General features: G+C 45.5%; 1 protein-coding gene and 1 long non-coding RNA gene across 12 annotated transcripts in view; one reads left to right on the top strand and one right to left on the bottom strand.

The window, feature by feature from the left end:
* The window catches only part of PTPRA (protein tyrosine phosphatase receptor type A), a 137,281-nt gene that overhangs the window by 117,001 nt on the left and 871 nt on the right, over positions 1 to 19,409 (top strand). For all 10 annotated transcript variants that reach the window (XM_059705692.1, XM_059705690.1, XM_059705688.1 and 7 more), the window contains 11 exons: positions 2,710 to 2,807; positions 4,571 to 4,690; positions 5,666 to 5,832; positions 6,319 to 6,454; positions 7,168 to 7,317; positions 8,187 to 8,280; positions 8,601 to 8,677; positions 9,168 to 9,302; positions 13,613 to 13,738; positions 13,818 to 13,969; positions 19,246 to 19,381. In XM_059705692.1, the coding sequence (XP_059561675.1) occupies positions 2,710 to 2,807; positions 4,571 to 4,690; positions 5,666 to 5,832; positions 6,319 to 6,454; positions 7,168 to 7,317; positions 8,187 to 8,280; positions 8,601 to 8,677; positions 9,168 to 9,302; positions 13,613 to 13,738; positions 13,818 to 13,969; positions 19,246 to 19,381 (1,391 nt within the window). The remainder of the gene's footprint in view (positions 1 to 2,709; positions 2,808 to 4,570; positions 4,691 to 5,665; positions 5,833 to 6,318; positions 6,455 to 7,167; positions 7,318 to 8,186; positions 8,281 to 8,600; positions 8,678 to 9,167; positions 9,303 to 13,612; positions 13,739 to 13,817; positions 13,970 to 19,245; positions 19,382 to 19,409) is intronic.
* On the bottom strand, positions 11,833 to 19,294 carry LOC132239425 (uncharacterized). Of its 2 annotated transcripts, XR_009454046.1 has the most exons (4): positions 19,199 to 19,294; positions 16,697 to 16,859; positions 13,793 to 13,987; positions 11,833 to 12,463 (listed from the first exon to the last, which is right to left on the bottom strand). It is a non-coding gene; the product is annotated as an uncharacterized LOC132239425 (long non-coding RNA). The 2 variants fall into 2 exon arrangements; XR_009454045.1 differs by lacking the exon at positions 19,199 to 19,294 and having other exon boundaries at positions 11,843 to 12,463; positions 16,697 to 16,879.

The following is a 19,409-nucleotide window of genomic DNA, read 5'->3' as shown; positions in this document are numbered from 1 at the left end:
CAATTCAGATCTGTCTTCTAAGGCCCAATTGTGCTAACACCTACTCAGTGATGATTTTGGCACCAACAACCATGTGCAGTCTTTTCCTCTCATTATTTGCCATAGGACTTTGTTGACACTAAAATCTTTGTGAATTAAGGTCTCCTGTGACTTCCTGGTTGACTTTTTTTCAAAGTCCCGTCCTCTTAAGCCTTTCCACCGTACTTCACACTCCTTGAAACTCCTCCGTTATTTCTTGATGTTCAGTTACCTTGATTTTTCTCACTTTTCTAAATATTCTTTCCCTGGCTCTTATTCTTCATTCTGCCCCTTAAATGTAGCTTCTTCCTAAATGTGTGGGTGACTGCTTCCTTGAAACTCCATCTCTGTCTTTCATGGCACCATTTTCTCTCAGTTCTCTTGCCTCTCCATCTGCTCCTTCTTATCTCCTTCCCAGGGTTTTTATTCTATCTGAACTGAATGATGCTGAGAGCCCTCAGCATTCTCTGTCTGGCCCCTTCTGTTTTCTGTATTCTCTTTGAGACAGCTCATCTAATACTCACCTCTGGCTGCTGCCTCTCTTGACCTCTCCTAAGCCACATTTTCAAACTAGTTTTGTACTCTTCCACCTGGATACCCCTACATACTCTTTAGATTTAACATCAGAAACTAAAAAATGACTCTTCCTTAGACCCCAGACTGCTTTCCTCCTGTATTCTTTGGCCATCACCATGACTGGAATGTAATCTACCCAGTTAACCAAGCCAGTTTAGGATAATCCAGATCTTCTACCTGTCCCTTAGTCTAATGCAGCGGTGGGCAAACTTTTTGACTCGAGGGCCACAATGGGTTCTTAAACTGGACCAGAGGGCCGGAACAAAAGCATGGATGGAGTGTTTGTGTGAACTAATATAAATTCAAAGTAAACATCATTACATAAAAGGGTACGGTTGTTGTTTTTTTTAGTTTTATTCATTTCAAACGGGCCGTAGTTTGCCCACGGCTGGTCTAATGACTAGTCCTCTTATTTCCATCTTCAAAATCTCTCTTCTCTGACACATTGCCTTACTCCCATCTTTTCTTCCAGCTCTGTTACAGCCTACTGATTGATTCCTCTACCCCTCACCCTTGCTCCTTGCACTCTTTCCACCAGAATGTTCTTTTTCGAGGAAAACTTATGTCATGATCCTCATGATTTTCCATTATCTATCTTTCAAATTGTAATTTAACTCTATTGGGAAGTTAAGGTACAAGGACAGGCCTTGTACCTTACCTATCTTTCCAGCTCCATCTTCCACCACTCCATGCACTCTACACAGTTACCTCACTGAATTCATTACATCGCTGGGTATCTCGTGCTCTCTTTCTTGCTGCCAGCCGCCTGTACCTCTGCCTGGAGTGCCTATTCTCCCTGCTTCCTCTCTAAGCTCCCATCCACTGATCTACCCTAACATATAACTCAGATGTCACCTACTCTAGTAGATTTGTCCTGACCTTGCCAGGCAGTGAAACAATTACTCTTCTGTATATCTTTCTGGCATATGTTCACTTCTATCATTGTTTTTCTTTGTAATTTTTTTTTCATTTTTACCAAGGGGAATATAAATTTTAAGGAAGTCAAAGTGATTACAAAGGTTATAAAAATAATGTTCTTCCCCCTTTCTCCCTTACTCTTTTAATCTAATGTAACCATTTTTATCTGTTGATTCCTTATGGGTAGATGATATACTTTATTTAATTCTCTTACAAACAACCTCACACTCAATCAGACAGACATGCATATACATGTCTCTTTTCCCCACTCTTTTTTTTTAATTTAATTCTTTATTTAAAGTATTACATATGTCTCCTTTTTCCCCCATTGCCCACTCTTCCCAATAGAGTTAAATTACAATTTGAGGTTAAGATAACATTTGTTGTTTACATTATTACTATACCAATATTATTAACCACTGAAGCACATAATGTATGAGTTTTTTGGTACAATTTTTGGTTTTCTCTTTTCTGAGAGTTAATGATTACCCTTTTTTCCTATTCACTTACTTTTTTATATAGCTAACATTGATTCTCCCTCCACTCCCCCCCGCAAAAAAAAATTCTTCTCTAGAAATATATTCTCTCAAGAATTCAGATACATGGAGTTTATTTTTTTATCTTGGGATCCTTCAAGAACCTTCTTTCTTTTGCCATTCTGGATAGCTTTAGTCTCCTTTATATGTTAGATTCCATCTCTTTCTCTTTCTTTGTTGGCTCCCTCATTTTTGTTTGGAAATCTTCTAGTGGCTTTCTGGGAAGGACTGTGTGGGAAGTAAATTTTAAATTCCAGTCTGAGCAAGTCACCTAACCCCTCTGTGGTTGATGACACCTACCTCAGAGCATGGTGGAAAGAAGTAAATGAGATATAAAACACTTAGCTCACTATCTGGCCCATAATGTGATATTGAGTGAATAGTCATGCTTTCTAATCTCAACAATATATCTTTGGGAGACATTGTTCATGTTCTCTTTATATTTTGACAGCCTCCCACTCCGACTTCACTTTTTAGTGAAGTGCCTGGTGGATACATGGGGAATGTTCAGTTAGCAGGTGGGTGGGTGGATCAATGTATTAGATATTTAGCTGGAGATATGTGGGCACAGGCTTCCAAAGTCAAGAATGAATGTTTCAAATTTCCCAGCATCTTTCTTCCCCTTGCCATGGGTTCTCATTTTTGCTATTGGCTGCTTTAGGACCAAAAGAAGAAACGGTAAATGATTTTTGGAGGATGATCTGGGAACAAAACACAGCCACCATTGTCATGGTGACCAACCTGAAGGAGAGAAAAGAGGTAAGTGGGAAATTTGTTAGGAGGGCCTCTGATACAGGCATGACCAGCAGAGGGTCTTTGCTGGAGCTGTGTTTGTGTCTGGACTGTCCATCCTTTGTGGCTCCTTGCCAGTCATTCTTGCAGACAGAGCCCAGGTTAATATGCCTACCAGACTTTCCTATGTCCCAAAGGCCTCCGATGATCCCAAGGGTTGCCTAGGGCAATGGTCAGCAAACCACGGCTCGCGAGCCACATGCGGCTCTTTGGCCCCTTGAGTGTGGCTCTTCCACAAAATACCACGTGCGGGTGCGCACGTACAGTGAGATTGAAACTTCGTGGCCCGTGCGCAGAAGTAGGTTTTCAGCCTGGGCGAGTCTATTTTGAAGAAGTGGTGTTAGAAGAAGTGGGGGGTGTCAGTCGGTCAGGCGACGGGAGACATGGCACAGGCGGGCCCACGGGATATGCAGCGTGGGGAAGGCACACGCGATTCATGCACGAGTTGAGTGAGCCAGTCAGTCAGCAGTCTCATTGTGCAGTGGTTAGTGCTAGTCGCGTCCACAAATTGCACATGGGTGACAAAAGTACCTACTCAAAGCATAAAGTTACCTGTATTTTTCCAACCAGCTGCAAATCCTAAAGGTATTTTTGTCATCAATTTAAGAATCGTAATTATTTTATGTTGGTGGCTTCATTATTATAAAATGAAACATTTTTTTAGGTGCCCTGTTTGACATGGCTACAAAGAAGAAGCAAACTACCTATATAGTTTAAGTTTAAAAAATTTGGCTCTCAAAAGAAATTTCAGTCGTTGTACTGTAGATATTTGGCTCTGTTGACTAATGAGTTTGCCAACCACTGGCCTAGGGCATGTTCCCTGTGTCTGGTAGTCAGACAACTCACCCTGGTTCCAAACAGCCTGACAGAAAGACTTGGGCCATTGGCCAAAAAAGCACCACAGAGGGGCTTTTTTTCTTTGGCTTTCTAGTTCCTCCTTCCTGTGGTTTCCTGTCACTCCTGGGTCGGCAGAGGGAGCTATATGAAACTGAGACCCTGCACCAAGTGCAAGGGAATCTGAGGCCCTGGCCTGATCCTTGAGGCAGTCTTCGACTGGTCATTTTATTTTTGACCGCCAAGTCCATACCTGGCCAGCTCCATCACTGGGTCACAGCCAGCCCCAGTCCTGAGTCCTGGATCAATCCCCAGGAAGGAATCCCCATCATGACAGTTTTTCTCCAGGATGGCCCTTGAGTCACCTTGATCCCCACACGAGTGTTGGGGTACTGTTCAGCACCTCCACGGTGCTTGGGAAGGATAGCATTAGGTCTGGGCATTAGGTTCATTTCTTACAACCAAACCTCTGGCTCTTGAAAGCTGTCCAAGGACCAGACACCAGAGAAGACCTTGGGCCTCTTGTGACAGGTTTACAGCCTGCATCAGTCCACCCTGGTGGCCTCCTCATAGGTTGCTGATTCCAGGGAATAAGACAAGCTCGCCTCTGGAGTATGACAAATTTGCCCTGAACTGATGGAATAATGGGAATGGGAAAAAACAAGAAGTATATGTGCGTAAGTTTAGAGACTGCGCTAAACAGGATGAAAACTGAGGAACTTGCAAAAAGAGCAGATAAAACAAATAAGTAGGTAGTTGTTTGAGGTGAAAAAACAGGCCATAGGACTTTCCCAGGACTTCAGTCTTGGCTATTGTGGTCCTTTTCTTTCCAGCCCTTTCCATCTACCAAGGGCGGGAGGTTTAAGGTCAGGGGATGCATGTTTGTTCCTTTCCAGTGTAAGTGTGCCCAGTACTGGCCAGATCAAGGCTGCTGGACCTATGGGAATATCCGTGTGTCCGTAGAAGATGTGACCGTCCTGGTGGACTACACAGTGCGAAAGTTCTGCATTCAGCAGGTACTGTTTTCTACCTCCTTTTCTTGGCTCTTGCTTTGGATCTGCTAACCATTAAGAGGGCAGAATAGGTTGTGTTATTGCCCCTTTTCCTCAGGGTGGTCAGGAAGCTGATTGTGTGTTGTGTTTGGACTCTGAAACCAGAGATCTGGCTCCCAGGGAACTTCTTTTGTGAAAACTAAGGAGCATTTTTATGACTGGGAGAAACATGATTATTATTTTTTTAATATATTTTATTGATTTTTTACAGAGAGGAAGGGAGAGAGATAGAGAGTTATAAACATCGATGAGAGAGAAACATCGATCAGCTGTCTCCTGCACACCCCCTACTGGGGATGTGCCTGCAACCAAGGTACGTGCCCTTGACCGGAATTGAACCTGGGACCTTTCAGTCCGCAGGCCAACGCTCTATCCACCGAGCCAAACCGGCTAGGGCGAGAAACATGATTATTGAGATGGAGTTTTATCATCTTAGTATGAATCAATTGCATCAGGAGGTGGTTAATCTTCTGGGTACTTGACTCGCTTTTTCTTTTTTATTCCAATGGCTCCTAACATCAAGGATGTGATAAGCCCTGCTCCTGGCCCTCCAGAGTGACCCTGGAGGCTTAAACAGAGGTCACCTTATGCTGAGGGCAAGTGTAGTGCTATGAAAAGAGAGCTTACCAAGAGTCAGGAGACCTGCATTTTAGTACTGACCTTGCCATTTACTAGTTCTGAGACCTTGACCAGGTCATTTACCTTGAGTTTTACATTCCATATATGTAGACTGAGAAAAATAGTAATAGTTTACCCAGTGGGGTTCCTGGGATGATTATCTGTTCATTGTTAAAACTTTCTTGGGTATACCCTCATTTCCCTATTGTCACTAACAGCCACAGCTGGCCCTGGCCCCTAAGCCTCACCTTCCCTTCACTGGGGCTGCCCCACCTACCCCAGGGTATCAGGGCCAACACACAGGATTTCCTCACTTCACAGGTGGGCGACATGACCAACAGAAAGCCACAGCGCCTCATCACTCAATTCCACTTTACCAGCTGGCCAGACTTTGGGGTGCCTTTCACCCCCATCGGTATGCTCAAGTTTCTTAAGAAGGTGAAGGCCTGTAACCCTCAATATGCAGGGGCCATTGTAGTCCATTGCAGGTCAGTGTGGCTTGACCCTCATTTTCCCACTCATACCACACTCTGTTCCCAAGGGAAAGCACAGGCCCTGGCTGAGGAGGCTGGCATAACGCAGATGAGCTGTTAGGTCCCTAGGGTAGCAGAGAGACTCCTCTCTGGTGCTGGTTAGAGATACTCGAGGAAAAAGGGAAGGGCAGTCCTCCAAGATCAGGGTGGGGGTGGGGGTGGGGGGAGACCACTGCTGTGAAGCCAGGAAACTAGGTTGATTGCTGCCTTGTGCACTGGGAGCCTTCAGGCCCCTCTAAGTGTAAAGGTTCTCTAACCCTAGAGGTAAGGAGTTCAAGGTACAGTGGGGTTTGTTGATTCCCTGAGAGTCCCAGCTCTACCTCATTCAGAATTAGAATTTAGAGGCTTAAAGAGCGAGCCCTGGCCTGTGCTGCCCCCTCCTTACATGCTACCACAAGGCATGTAGGCCATGCCTGTAACACCCCTACTCTCTGGCTACAGTGCGGGTGTAGGGCGGACAGGGACCTTTGTTGTCATCGATGCCATGCTGGACATGATGCATACAGAGCGGAAGGTGGACGTGTATGGCTTTGTGAGCCGGATCCGGGCACAGCGCTGCCAGATGGTGCAAACAGATGTGAGTGATTTGCGGGTGAAGCAAGGTGGGGGCATGCCAGGACCAAAACATCTGCCACCTCATGGATTACTCAGTCTCCCAGGTTATTGTGAATGATCATCATACAGTGTGATGAAGGGCCCTGGTGAAATGTGTATTAAGAGAGACATAGAGCACAGAGGGTGTTGTACCTAGGGGAATTGGGAAGGCAGGTGTCATTTGCACTGGGCTCATTTGTACAGGATAAGGAACAGGTCCTGAGGGAAGCAGGCATGCAGCAGCTGAAAGAGCTAGTCCCTGCAGGATTGTGACACAGTTCAGCTATATCCAGCTTATCCTTACTGTTGAGATCAACTCTGTGGTTAGGGCATGGGGCACAGTGCTGGGAGGCAGGCTGGCACAGGTTTTGTGTGTCGCCAGATTTTTATAGTCCCTTCAGACTATCAAATCTTTGCTCTCAGAATAGGCAGGAGTTGGATTTGTTTTTCTCTCCAGGCTTTCACTCCAGAAGGTTGCCAGAGTAGGACCCTCTCTCCCAAGCTCAGCACCCCAGGGTGACTCATAAATTTCAAGCCCTGTGTCACTGAATTGGGACAGTTAGAGTGAATTGTTTTATCCCTGCTAGGATCAAAGGAGAAGTGGACTGGAGGGAAATGGGGGTCGGAGGGGGTAGCTCTGCCACCATAGGGATAGTGTTGTGTGTAACTCAGAACTCGGGTACCATCCGGTTTCAGATGCAGTACGTCTTCATATACCAAGCCCTTCTGGAGCATTATCTCTATGGAGATACAGAACTGGAAGTGACTTCTCTAGAAACACATCTGCAGAAAATTTACAACAAAATCCCAGGGACCAGCAACAATGGATTAGAGGAGGAGTTTAAGGTGAGTTGGGCCTGAACCACCTTTTCAGATTGAAGGATTCATGTGATGTGGGAAATGTGGGATGCTTGACTCCTTGTAGATTTACCAACAAATGATGAAAGCACTTACAAGGTATGTGAGTGGTTAAGGAGGTGGGTCTCTGGCCCTTTGCTCATACCCTGGTCATTCTCAACCCATCCTGCACATTAGAATCACTTGGTTTGTTTTGGGGGTAACAGGCAATGGTAATTTTTTTTTATCCTCACCGAGGATGTGATTATTGAATTTAAAGAAAGGAAGCGGGGGAGGGAGAGAGAAAAACATCGATGTGAGAGAAACATCCATCAGTTGCCTCCAGGACACACCCTGACTGGGGATCATACCCACAGCCTAGGTATGTGTCCTGACCAGGAAGCCAACCTGCAAGGGATGACGCTCCAACCACGGAGCCACATGGCTAAAGCAGCAATGGTATTTTTTGTTGTTCTTGTTAGTCCTCACCCGAGTCAGAAAGTGGTATATCTTTGAATAAGGTTTTCTAAAGATTCAAAGACAGCCTCGGGTGGAACAGCAGGGAGAGGGAAGGTGGACCTCCTGTCAGGCTAAGATCTTTGCTCCATGATCATTAAGTTCCAGCCCAAGGGAATCCAGAAGGGTCCACAGGAGCCTGGAAGGAAGGCAGTTTCCCAAACACTTTTTTGACTTGTTGACCGAGCTTAAAGACAGAAGAAAGTGTTCCAACAAAGACATGGTGGAAATGAAGGTTAGGGTTATGGTGAGGAGCTGTATGCAGCCAGAATGGCTTGGAGACACAGATTTAGTGACAGGCATAATCTTGTGAAGTTCACTTACTGGGATCAGTAATGTTTTCCCTCCCCTTCCCAATTCAGAAATTAACATCAATCAAAATCCAGAATGACAAGATGCGGACTGGAAACCTTCCAGCCAACATGAAGAAGAACCGGGTTTTACAGATCATTCCATGTAAGAGCCCTCTCCCCACCCCCAAAGCCTTCGCCTCCAACCCTTCCCCGATACCTTTTCCACTTCTCAGGTACTAGTTAATGATCAGCTTGGAGACAAGAATTATGGTATTGCCTCTCGTTGCCCTCAGTTCTTTAATGGCTTCAAAAATAAAAGAGCATGAAAGCCAAAGGGATTCTCCCTCCTGGTCAGAGAACAAACATGTTATTGCCCAGCTAGGATATATCTGCCCAGAGCCTGGGGTTGGGGGGAAAGATGGAAGGAGAGGAAGGAGAGGACAAGTGATATTGAGGGACCACAATCTGCTCTCCTTCCTACAGATGAGTTTAACAGAGTGATCATTCCAGTTAAGAGGGGTGAGGAGAACACAGACTACGTGAACGCATCCTTCATTGACGTAAGTGCTATCTGTGTCCCCAGAGCTGCCAACACTCCATGGAGATTCATCTGGGCCTTGCATTCCCCTCATCCCCCAGGTGTTGGGAAAGTTATCTTTGAATCAATCATCAGTTCAGAACTGATCCCTACCCTAGATCTGTCAGGTCCCAGAGAGCAGAAGATGGGGGGAAGCAGGGGCTATACCACGGTAATAACTGGAGGAAAAAGTTCACAACACAAACCACAGCCAAAGGCTGAAAACCTCTGATCTTTCCCATTCCTACCGGCAAAAGGACAACATCGCCAACAAGGGCCTGCTTCTCCCTCTTTCCCTCACCCTCATAGAAAAAGACGAGCTTATCAGACAGAGTTTGGTCCTTGGCCAAAAGGGATCTCTGCCTAAAATGGGTTTGCCTCCAAGCAGCCCCATCCCTTCCTAGTAGCCTCTTCTCCACTGGCCCCTCCCTGATTAAACCACCTCACTGCTACCATTGACATGGCCCGTATAGGGCTACCGGCAGAAGGACTCCTACATCGCCAGCCAGGGCCCTCTTCTCCACACAATTGAGGACTTCTGGCGAATGATCTGGGAGTGGAAATCCTGCTCTATCGTGATGCTGACAGAACTGGAGGAGAGAGGCCAGGTGAGCACAAAAAGGTCCTGGGCTGTAGGAAACAGGATACATGAAAGCTGGTGGGGTGGGGAGGGGGTTATGAGGTATGTTTGGACCTTTTCTTTAACATAAACTGCCCAAAGAGCCATCTCTAGGCAGTATTGCCCAGCCAGTTGGTATCTGAGCAATCAGGAGCTTCTCTCAGGACTGGAAGAGCAGTGTGGTCTGAGCTTGCATTCAGTTTTCAGACAGCTCACACCCTCTCTTCTCCTGAATACAGTTTGTCCTCCCTACCCACAGCCTAGCTTTGTGCATACTCTCCTCCCGCCTCCCCAGGCAGGGCAGGGCTCTCCATCAACAGGATCCCAAGGCATCTTTAGCCTGGGCCACAGTGGGTATAGCCACTGCTAGCCCCTGGTCCGGATTCCTCAGGCCCATGTTATACCTCCTGAGTATGGGAGGGAGTCCCTGCCCTTTTGCCTAGAGGAGAGTCATTTTCAATAGGTTTGTACACTGAAGTTTCTCTTTTTGAATATTCCAAAGCCTGTACCTTCTCCCCCAAAACCTTGCCTTCCAGCAGCTTAACTCAGCCTTTGAACTAGTGCTACCTCAGTAACAGCTCTCTGCCGTCTCCCACCTCACAGCCACAGGAAGCACCCTGGAGTTCCATTTACCTCCGTTGTTCCCCTTTTCTCTCCAGTAGCTGGCTTTAAGTCCACCTGCTTCCTTGTTTGTGTTGTTCTGTCCACATGGAGGGCTCAATTAAGTAAATCCTGTAGCCTTCACCTGGTTGAGTAGGATAAGTTCCTGCCATCATTTCAACATCTGTAATTGTCTTAATGTGGCTTCTGTTTATTCTTTAAATCCTAAAATTTTACCAGGCTTGTTTTCTCTCAGCACACCATACCTGCTTCCCTACAATAACTGTGTCACCTTGAAACTCACTCTGCAGCGCTAACGTAACTCTTTGGTTCTGACCATCTGTAACCACCTGGGGTAGTTGTCCCCTTTAGTTGGCCACAGCAGGTCCCCCATTTGCTTTCACTGTTGACCAACTCCCTGCCCTGTTTTAAGAAGGGACTTCCTTGATAGTTTCCCAACTCTGTATCCCTGGGGACCTCCTTCCAGTCTGCCCCTTTTCTTCTCTATTATGCCTCTTTGCCTAAACTAAGATCTAAAATATCTTAAAGCTGTTAGGTGTGGGACCATAGTAAAGTTGACCCTTGAACACAGGGGTTGGGGCCCTAACCCCCCTCACAGTTGAAAGTCCATGTATAACTTTTGACTCTCCAAGCACTTCAGTCATCTCTTGCTACGTTCAGGGGATTGGTTCCAGGAATCGCCATGGATTTCCAACCACAGATTAAAAATACTGTTTTCAGTCCATGGTGGTTGAATTCACGGATGTGAACCTGGGAATACAGAGGACTGACTGTATATTTAATGAAAAACGGGCCCATATTAGTAACCTGTGTAGTTTAAACTTGTGTTGTTCGAGCGTCCACAGTATTTTTTTCTTGTCATTGTTTGATTCTAGCTCATATACTCTGTTACTCTCAAGCCCGTTTGGATCTTAGCAGTTCTAATAATTCAAAAGCCCCAATCTTCAGTCCTAATAACTGTGTAAAGGCATGTGGGGAGGGAACTGTGGTAGAAAAATTCATTCTAGCCCCAGCTGGTTTGGCTCAGTGGATAGAGCGTCAGTCTGCGGACTGAAGGGTCCTGGGTTCGATTCCAGTCAAGGGCACATGCCCCAGTAGGGGGCGTGCAGGAGGAGCCGATCAATGATTTTCTCTCATCATTGATGTTACTATCTCTCCCTCTCCCTGCCTCTCTGAAATCAATAAAAAGATATTTAAAAAAAGAAAAAGAAAAAGAAAAATTCATTCTAGCTCTGGGCAGTGTGGCTCAGTTGACTGGGCATTCTCCTGTGCATCGAAAGGTTGCCAGTTGGATTCCCGGTCAGGGCACATGCCCAGGTTGCGGGATTGATCCCCAGTAGGGCACATGCAGGAAGCAGCCAATTGATGTTTCCCTCTCACCTTTTCCCTTCCCCTTTCTCTAAAAATCAATTTAAAAATAAAATTCAATTTAAAAAAAGACAAAGAGGGGGAAAAAGAGAATAAATAATAAAATAAAGTAGAAACTTATTCTACCCGCCAGAGCCCTAAAAACCAGTAGAATCTATGTAAATGATCCTTATTTAGGATTAACTGAAGAGAGGGGCTCACCCCAAGGCCACCCCTGGCTCCTAGTGGGCCCATGTATAATAGCACTGGTCTGTGGCATTTATTTGATCCACCACTTTACTAATCCTTACCCGAGGATATGTTTTTTATTTTTTTATTGATTTTTAGGGAGAGAAACATCAATGTGAGAGAAACATCGATTGGTTGCCTCCTGTATGCACCCCACTGGAAATCAGATTGCAACTTTTTGGTGAACAGGACAGCATTCCAACCAACTGAGCCCCTCATCCAGGGCCAATAATCCTGTGTTTTAAAATAAGCTCATTATTATGTATAAAGGGGGTAGTGAATGATCACAAATATAAAAGGCAAGAAAGTGTACTAAAATTGACTTTTTTTCTTTGAGAGTCAGAAAGCTTTAACTATCAGTGGTATTTATTTTTCTGCTTAATATCCCCAAATCTTTTATAATGAACATAGAACACAGTTATGGTTGAGGATTTTTTTAAAATGTGTTTTTATTGATTTTTTTAAATCCTCACCCGAGGATATTTTTTCCATTGATTTTTAGAGAGGGTGGAATGGAGAGGGAGAGACAGAAGCACCAATGTGAGGGAGACACATTGATTGGTTGCCTCCCACATGCCTCCAACCAGGGCCGGGAGCTTGCAACCAAGTTATGTGCCCTTGACTGGAATTGAACCCTTCAGTCCGCAGGCTGATGGTAGGGGTTATTAAGGATTTTTAAATTGCCAGTAATGAAGTATCTAAGATATTCCCCCAAATGCTCTAAAGAAATGAACAGGATTTTGTTTTATTTATGTATTTATTAGAGGCCCAGTGCATGAAATTTGTGCACAGATAGGGTCCCTAGCAGCTGCCAGCCAGGGCCTCCCTTCCCCAGCTGCTTGCTGCTGGCTGGGGCCTTCCTTCATTCCGTGCTGCCCGTTGGTGGTCAGCACACATCATAGCGAGTGATCGAACTTCCGGTCGGTCGAACTCCTGAGAGGGGGCACTTTGCATATTAGGCTTTTATATATATAGATACCTTGGGTTGTTCTACAGACATTGAACAAATTCGTTTATCAGATACTTACTGAGACCTAGCATAGGCAGGCATTGTGCAAAGTGCTGGGAATACAAAGATGAAGAGAAGCAGCACCAGCCCACAAGAAGCTGTAGAGGGAACTGAGTTGGGTATAAAAAAAAAACACAACAGATGGTAGTCCTGGCCTGTATGGCTCAGTTGGTTGGGTATTGTCCTGTCCACTGAAAGGTTTCGGGCTTAATCCCCAGTAGAGGGCATGTAGGAGGCAGTCAATCAATGTTGCCCTCTCATCCATCTCTCTCTCTCTCTCTCTCTCTCTCTCTCTCTCTCTCTCTCTCTCTCTCTCTCTCTCCCCCTTTCTCCCTCTCTCCCTCTCTCCCTCTCTCCCTCTCCCCCTCTCTCTCTCTCTCCCTCTCCTTCTCCCTCCCTCCCTCCCTCCTTTCCCCCCTTCCCCTCTCTCTAAAAGTCAATAAAAAAATCTTTAAAGTAAAAAACAGACAGCAAACCATCTTCTCACTAGCAAGGACAGACATGCAAGTGCTAGCAACTTTAAGGTACCATTGCAGATGAAAGAAATAAAGAAAAAGAAGAATGACGGCATATTGTGGATTGGGCTGTGGTAAAGCACCATGGCTAGGCAAGGGTGATATAATTGGGTTCGGTTTTTCTGGATTAGCAGTCTGGCATGTAAACAGCTATAAGATATGGGAACATTCCAAGGAAACAAAAAAAGGGAGGGGAGAAGTTGGAACAAAGATATTCACTCCTCCTCACCCTCCACCCTGCCACTGAGTGTTGGATGCCCCTATGGGGTGATGGTCAAGTTTTTCTAGGACTCCATCAGTGTTGCAAAGTACACCATAAGTAAGTAACACCAAATGGTTAATTGATTATCTCTGGTAGTGGAAATAAGTTGTTAAATATAGATGTCCTGGAGTAATGTTAAGTAACATTATGACCCTCTGAGTTTTCAATACTTTGGGGGTGAAGTGTATTGGGTAACAGGTAGCTGTGCTGGGAAGAGGGCAGGCAGTTCATGGGGCAGCCCTGCCTCTTCCACACATGGTGTTCTGAGCCCCTTACACTCTCATTTGTCCTTCCAGGAGAAGTGTGCCCAATACTGGCCCTCAGATGGACTGGTGTCCTATGGAGACATCACAGTGGAGCTGAAGAAGGAGGAGGAATGTGAGAGCTACACCGTCAGAGACCTCCTGGTCACCAACACCAGGGTAAGATGGCTGGTGGATGAGGCTTCTCCCACAGGGAAACCTGGGTGCCCCTACTTCTCTGATGGCCCTTCCTCCAAAGGAGAACAAGAGCAGGCAGATCCGGCAGTTCCACTTCCATGGTTGGCCTGAAGTGGGCATCCCCAGCGATGGGAAGGGCATGATCAACATCATCGCAGCCGTGCAGAAGCAGCAGCAGCAGTCAGGGAACCACCCCATCACCGTGCACTGCAGGTACCGCTTACCCCAGCCCTCAGAGGGGAGAGAAAAAAAGTGATGAGAAGCAGGCCAGTTGGAGGCAATCATAAGCATGGATCAGACAGTGAGGATGGGTGGATGAGAACAGTTTGTTGGTGAGCACATGGCAATCAAGTTCCATGACCCTAGGACTGGGCCAAATGATAGGAGAGCATCCTGGTGTTTGAACTTCGCACATTATGTGCGGGGGAACCTGGCCTCCTTGTGAAACACAGGAATGAGAAAAGCAATTATTGAAGACAGTTTGGAGAAAAATGAACAAAACTAAGAACATAGTTGTGAAAGAGAAGAGGAGTCAGGGTGTCTCCCAGGTTTGAGACAGGGTTACTGGTAATCATTGGTGTCACAGAAGAAAGATGGTAAAAAGGGTCTCCTTGCTGCGGGGAGGGGAAGGTGAATTTTCTTTGGAGCATGTTCGCGATTACATTTTAGAAAAAATATTTACCATGAGTTTGTAACTAGGAAAAATATCTATTTTAAAGGGGAAGGAAGAATATATTAAAAATTTCTACAGCCCTAGCCAGTTTGAATAGAGCAGCGGTTCTCAACCTGTGGGTCGCAACCCCTTTGGGGGTCGAACGACCCTTTCATAGGGGTCGCCTAAGACCATCGGAAAACACATTTATAATTAAATATTGTTTTTGTGATTAATCACTATGCTTTAATTATGTTCAATTTGTAACAATGAAAATACATCCTGTGTATCAGATATTTACATTACGATTCATAACAGCAAAATTACAGTTATGAAGTAGCAACGAAAATAATTTTATGATTGGGGGTCACCACAACATGAGGAACTGTATTAAAGGGTCGCGGCATTAGGAAGGTTGAGAACCACTGGAATAGAGCATTGCCCTTGGACTGAAGGGTCCAGGGTTCAATTCCATTCAAGGGTACGTACCTAGGTTGCAGGATCAATCCCTGGCCCTGGTCAGGGCATGTGCAGGAGGCAACCAATCGATGTTTCTCTCTGTTTCCCCCTCCCTTCCACTTTCTCCAAAAAGCAATTGAAAACAGCCTCACATGAGGATTAACAAAAAAGAGAAAAGAAAAAAATAAGTTAATTTAATAAAAATTCCTGCAAATTAGTTTGAAAATAGATAAAGGAGCAAAGGAACTTCTAGGAATGTATCCAGTAAATGTTCTTCAAGTGGCCAAAATGAAATAATTACAAGGATTGAACCACTGCTTCTAATAGTAAAATATTATAAATAATATAAACATATATTAATGGGGACTGATTCAGTAAGCTCTGATATGTCTCATACTACAGAGCTGTAAAAAATTGATGAGGAATCTGTTTATAGACTGGTATGGAATAATCCTCTAGATTTATTTTTGGTGAGAAAAGTAGTGGGAGACAGGAAGAGAATATGTATATGTTTATGTTGGTTTAAGCATAAAATACCTCTGCAAGGACACACAAGGACCTGATGACATTGCTTGTTTCCCAGGAGGTAATTTGAAGGGCAGAGAAATGAAGTAGGAAGGAGAGTTTTGGACCTTTTTGAAATTTGAGCTATGCTAATTAATATCTGTACAAAAATAAATCATTTTAAAAGGTGAAGAGGAAAAAGGCAAAGTACATTAACTAATACAAATAGTAAACATGGAATGATGCTAGACCTTCCTCAGAATATGAGAAATGGGAATGAAAACAATGACACATGGCTCTTGCCCACTGGACCGGCAAAAGTAAAAGGATTCAGTGGCCTAGAGACTTCCTGCCCATGCTTTTTATCCCCCGTGCTCTTCACCCTTGGTCACCCTCTCTTAGGACATCCCGGATTCTCTAGCTACGGTACCTGCACCATGCAGCTGAATGTGGCCGAAGAAAAGCACTGTGTTATGGGCCTCATTTTACATTTCTGACCCCTGACCTCGTGGTTGGCCCTTAGTGCTGCCCTGCAGTCCTGTGCATCTCCCAGTCTCCTAGACCAGAGCTAGGCAAGTAGGGCCCATCACCAAATCCAGCCACCTGGTTTTGTGTGAGCCTGCAAGCTAAGAACTGTTTTTATATTTTTAAGTGGTTTTTTAAAAATCAAAAGACTATTTCATGGCATGAAAATTACATAAAATTCAAGGTTTATTGAACACAACTATGCTCATGTGTTTGTATTGGTCGTGGCAACTCTCATGCTCCAGTGGTAGATCTGAGGTCTTAGTGGAGCCCTCCTCATCGCACAGTGCTGCTCAGCACACAATAAGTTACAACTGCCCAGTTATTACTCAGTTTTATCTCTTCCCAGCAAAACCTAAAATATTTCTATCTGGTCCTTTATAGAAAAACTTGCCAGCCTTTTTCCCAGATGATTATTTCATGCCTCCTTTCAAACCTCAAACCTCCAGCACCTCTCCCATCCTCATATTTAAAAGGTGACTGTGTTTTCTATCTAAGAAAAGAGAAGCAATCAGAGAGAACTTCTACATACTCCCACCACCACAGCTCACCATCTGCCTGTGCTGGTGCTGTGGACCCTGCAGCCCTCCTGTTCAGTGGATGAGTTGTCTGACCTCTCTGAAGGCAGCTATGTTAATCATCTCTTGTTGTGTAATATTACCACAAACTTAACATCTGAGAACAACACACAGTTATCTCTCAGTCTCTGTGATCAGGATTCTGACATGTCTCAGCTGAGTCTTGTACTTCAGGGTCTCACAAGGTTACAACCAAGGTGCTGGCCAGGGCTGTGGACCCACCCGAGGCTCAGACAGGGAAGGATCCGCCTCCAAGCGCGCTTGGTTGTTGGTAGCATTCAGTTCCTTGTAGGTGCTGGACTGGAAGCCTCTTGTTTGAAGTTTCTTGCAACATGGACCTCAGTATGGGTGCTTGTTTCTTCTAAGCCAGCGAAGGAGAGAACATCTTGCAAAACAGGCATTAGGATCTCATGTAACATAATCATGTATATGTAATTGTATACATGCTATCACTCTTGCTCTTTCTGTTGGTTAGTAGCATATCACAGGTCCCTCCCACACTCAAGGGAGTGGGATCACACGAGGGCATGAACACCAGACAGGCCACACTAGAGCTTGTCTACACCCTGACCCTCCACTTAGATACCAGTTCTGTCCCCTTTTACCTTCTCAGGGACATGACTTCACTATGCTACATGATCTTCTCAAATAACTACCTACATAACTACATCTTCATACAAATGTGCTATAATTTCTCCCATCTTAATATTTTTTTAAAAAACTCTACCTCCAATTCTCCCCCAGCTACCCCTCTATTTCTCTGTTTTCCTTAATATTAATGGTTCTTAAAAGATTTGTTCATACTTACTCTCCAATTAGTCTTCTCCCTTTCTCTCTTGATTCCATTCCAATTACACACACACACACACTCACACTCCATTGTAGCTGCCCCTGGGAGGGGCACCTGTGACCTTTCCCAGGTCACAGTCTCATTATCCTTCACCTTCATCAATACAGTGGGGCCTTGACTTACGAGTTTAATTCGTTCTGAGACCAAGCTCGTTAAGGAGCTCGTTAGCTCAAATTACTCTGTCAACTCAAAGCAAAAAATTGGCGGAGAGGCAGCTGGTATCTCAAAAAACTCCTTAGTCAGGACACTCGTAAGTCAAGGCCCCACTGTATTGGACAGTTGATCGCTCACGTCTCTATGGAATGCTTTCAGCATAGCTTCTCTCCTGCAGCCCTCCTGTTCAGTTTTTGTCGTCATCAGCTGTTTCTTCTCTGTCACCTTTGCCCATTCCTCTCCATCTGTGGTCTGGGGCCTAGTCCTTGGACCTTTCTATGTCAGCTAACAGTCACTCCCCTAGGTGAGCCCGTCTGAGTCTCCTGGCTTTGATACCAGCATCCAAATCTTCTTTTTTTTTAATCTTCACTCAATATTTTTTCCATTGATTTTTAGTGAGAGTGGAAGGAAGAGGGAGAGTCAGGGACACATCAATTGGTTGCCTCCCAAATGCCCCTGACCAGGGTGGGGAGCCTGCAATTTGATTAGGGGTATGTGCCCTTGATTAGAACCGAACCTGGGATCCTTCAGTCCACAGGCCAGCAATCTATCCCGAGCCAAACGGGCTAGGGCAGCACCCAAATCTTTACATATATATGCACACACACACACACACACACACACACATATGACTTCAGAGAGGAAGAGAAAGGGAGAGAGAGATAGAAACATCAATGATGAGAAAGAAATACCCCACACTGGGGATTGAGCCCACAACCCAAGCACATGTCCTTCACTGGAATCAAACCCAGGACCCTTCAGTCCGCAGGCGGACGCCCTATCCACTGAGCCAAACAGGCTAGGGCAGCACCCAAATCTTTATCACCATTTCAACCTCTCCCCTAAATTTCATATTCATATATCTTAACCTCAGCAGTTCCACTTGAGCATTTCAGTTTAAAGGGTTTCATTCAGAACTGATACTTCTTTCAAAGCCTACTGTTGCCATAACCTTCTCCAAATCAGCAAGTGGCATTTCAGTCACCACTCGACTCAAGTGAGATGCCTTAAAGTCTTCCTGTTCTTTTTTTCTCACACATGTTCATCGAATGCTCTACCTTGCTCTACATGCAAAATAATTTCAGAACCAAGTGTTCTCACTCCCTCCACCAGGACCTCTCTATCCAAGCCACATCCCCTTTTCCCAGTAATTATACTGGCCTCACTGCTTTTCCTGTTTCCACCCTTTCCCCAGCTCTCCCCACCCTTCCTAGAACTCTTGTTTCTCTTTTTCCTTCCTGTGCTGTGTATCTTACCACCTGGGGATACTGCTGCCCACCATAGTCCCTACCACACAGCAGGCACTCAGTAGGGTCTGGTGAGTGAATCAGCTGGTAACTTTAAACAGGGTGGACAGTGTCGTGGCGAGAATTTGGATTCCTAGGATTTAGGAAGAAAATGAGAGGCGTGGAAAAGAATCAGCACACACATACCAGTGCAGAGAGGCAGGTGTGTCAGGGGAAAGAGAGGATGAGAACTCTAACATGAGTGAGCAGCAGGTCAGGGCAGTCCAGGCTTGTTTGTAGGTAGACACCAAAGGCTCAGTGCTGTCCCATAGGCTAGTCCCTCACCAGGCAAAGTAGGTGGTGCAGGGAGGGCAGCAGGGGTGCACCTGCCTCCCCAGAGCTGTGTGAGCTTATGTGGTGAGGAGCAGACGGGCCTCCTGCTCCACCCCCAGCACCAACTTCAGCCTTTATCCACTCACTGCCACCTTCACTCACCTTGTCAGCCCAGAGGGTTGGTGTATTGTTTGTCTCCTCTATTACAGTGCGGGGGCAGGACGGACAGGGACCTTCTGTGCCCTAAGCACAGTCCTGGAACGGGTGAAAGCGGAGGGGATTTTGGATGTCTTCCAAACCGTCAAGAGCCTGCGGCTGCAGAGGCCACACATGGTCCAGACACTGGTATGCTGCCCCGTGTGTCCACACCACC

The sequence above is a fragment of the Myotis daubentonii genome, chromosome 8 (genome assembly GCF_963259705.1).
Source record: "Myotis daubentonii chromosome 8, mMyoDau2.1, whole genome shotgun sequence".
NCBI classification, from domain to species: domain Eukaryota; kingdom Metazoa; phylum Chordata; class Mammalia; order Chiroptera; family Vespertilionidae; genus Myotis; species Myotis daubentonii.
Note: the sequence above shows the minus strand (reverse complement) of the source record. Positions and strands in the feature narration are given on the sequence as shown.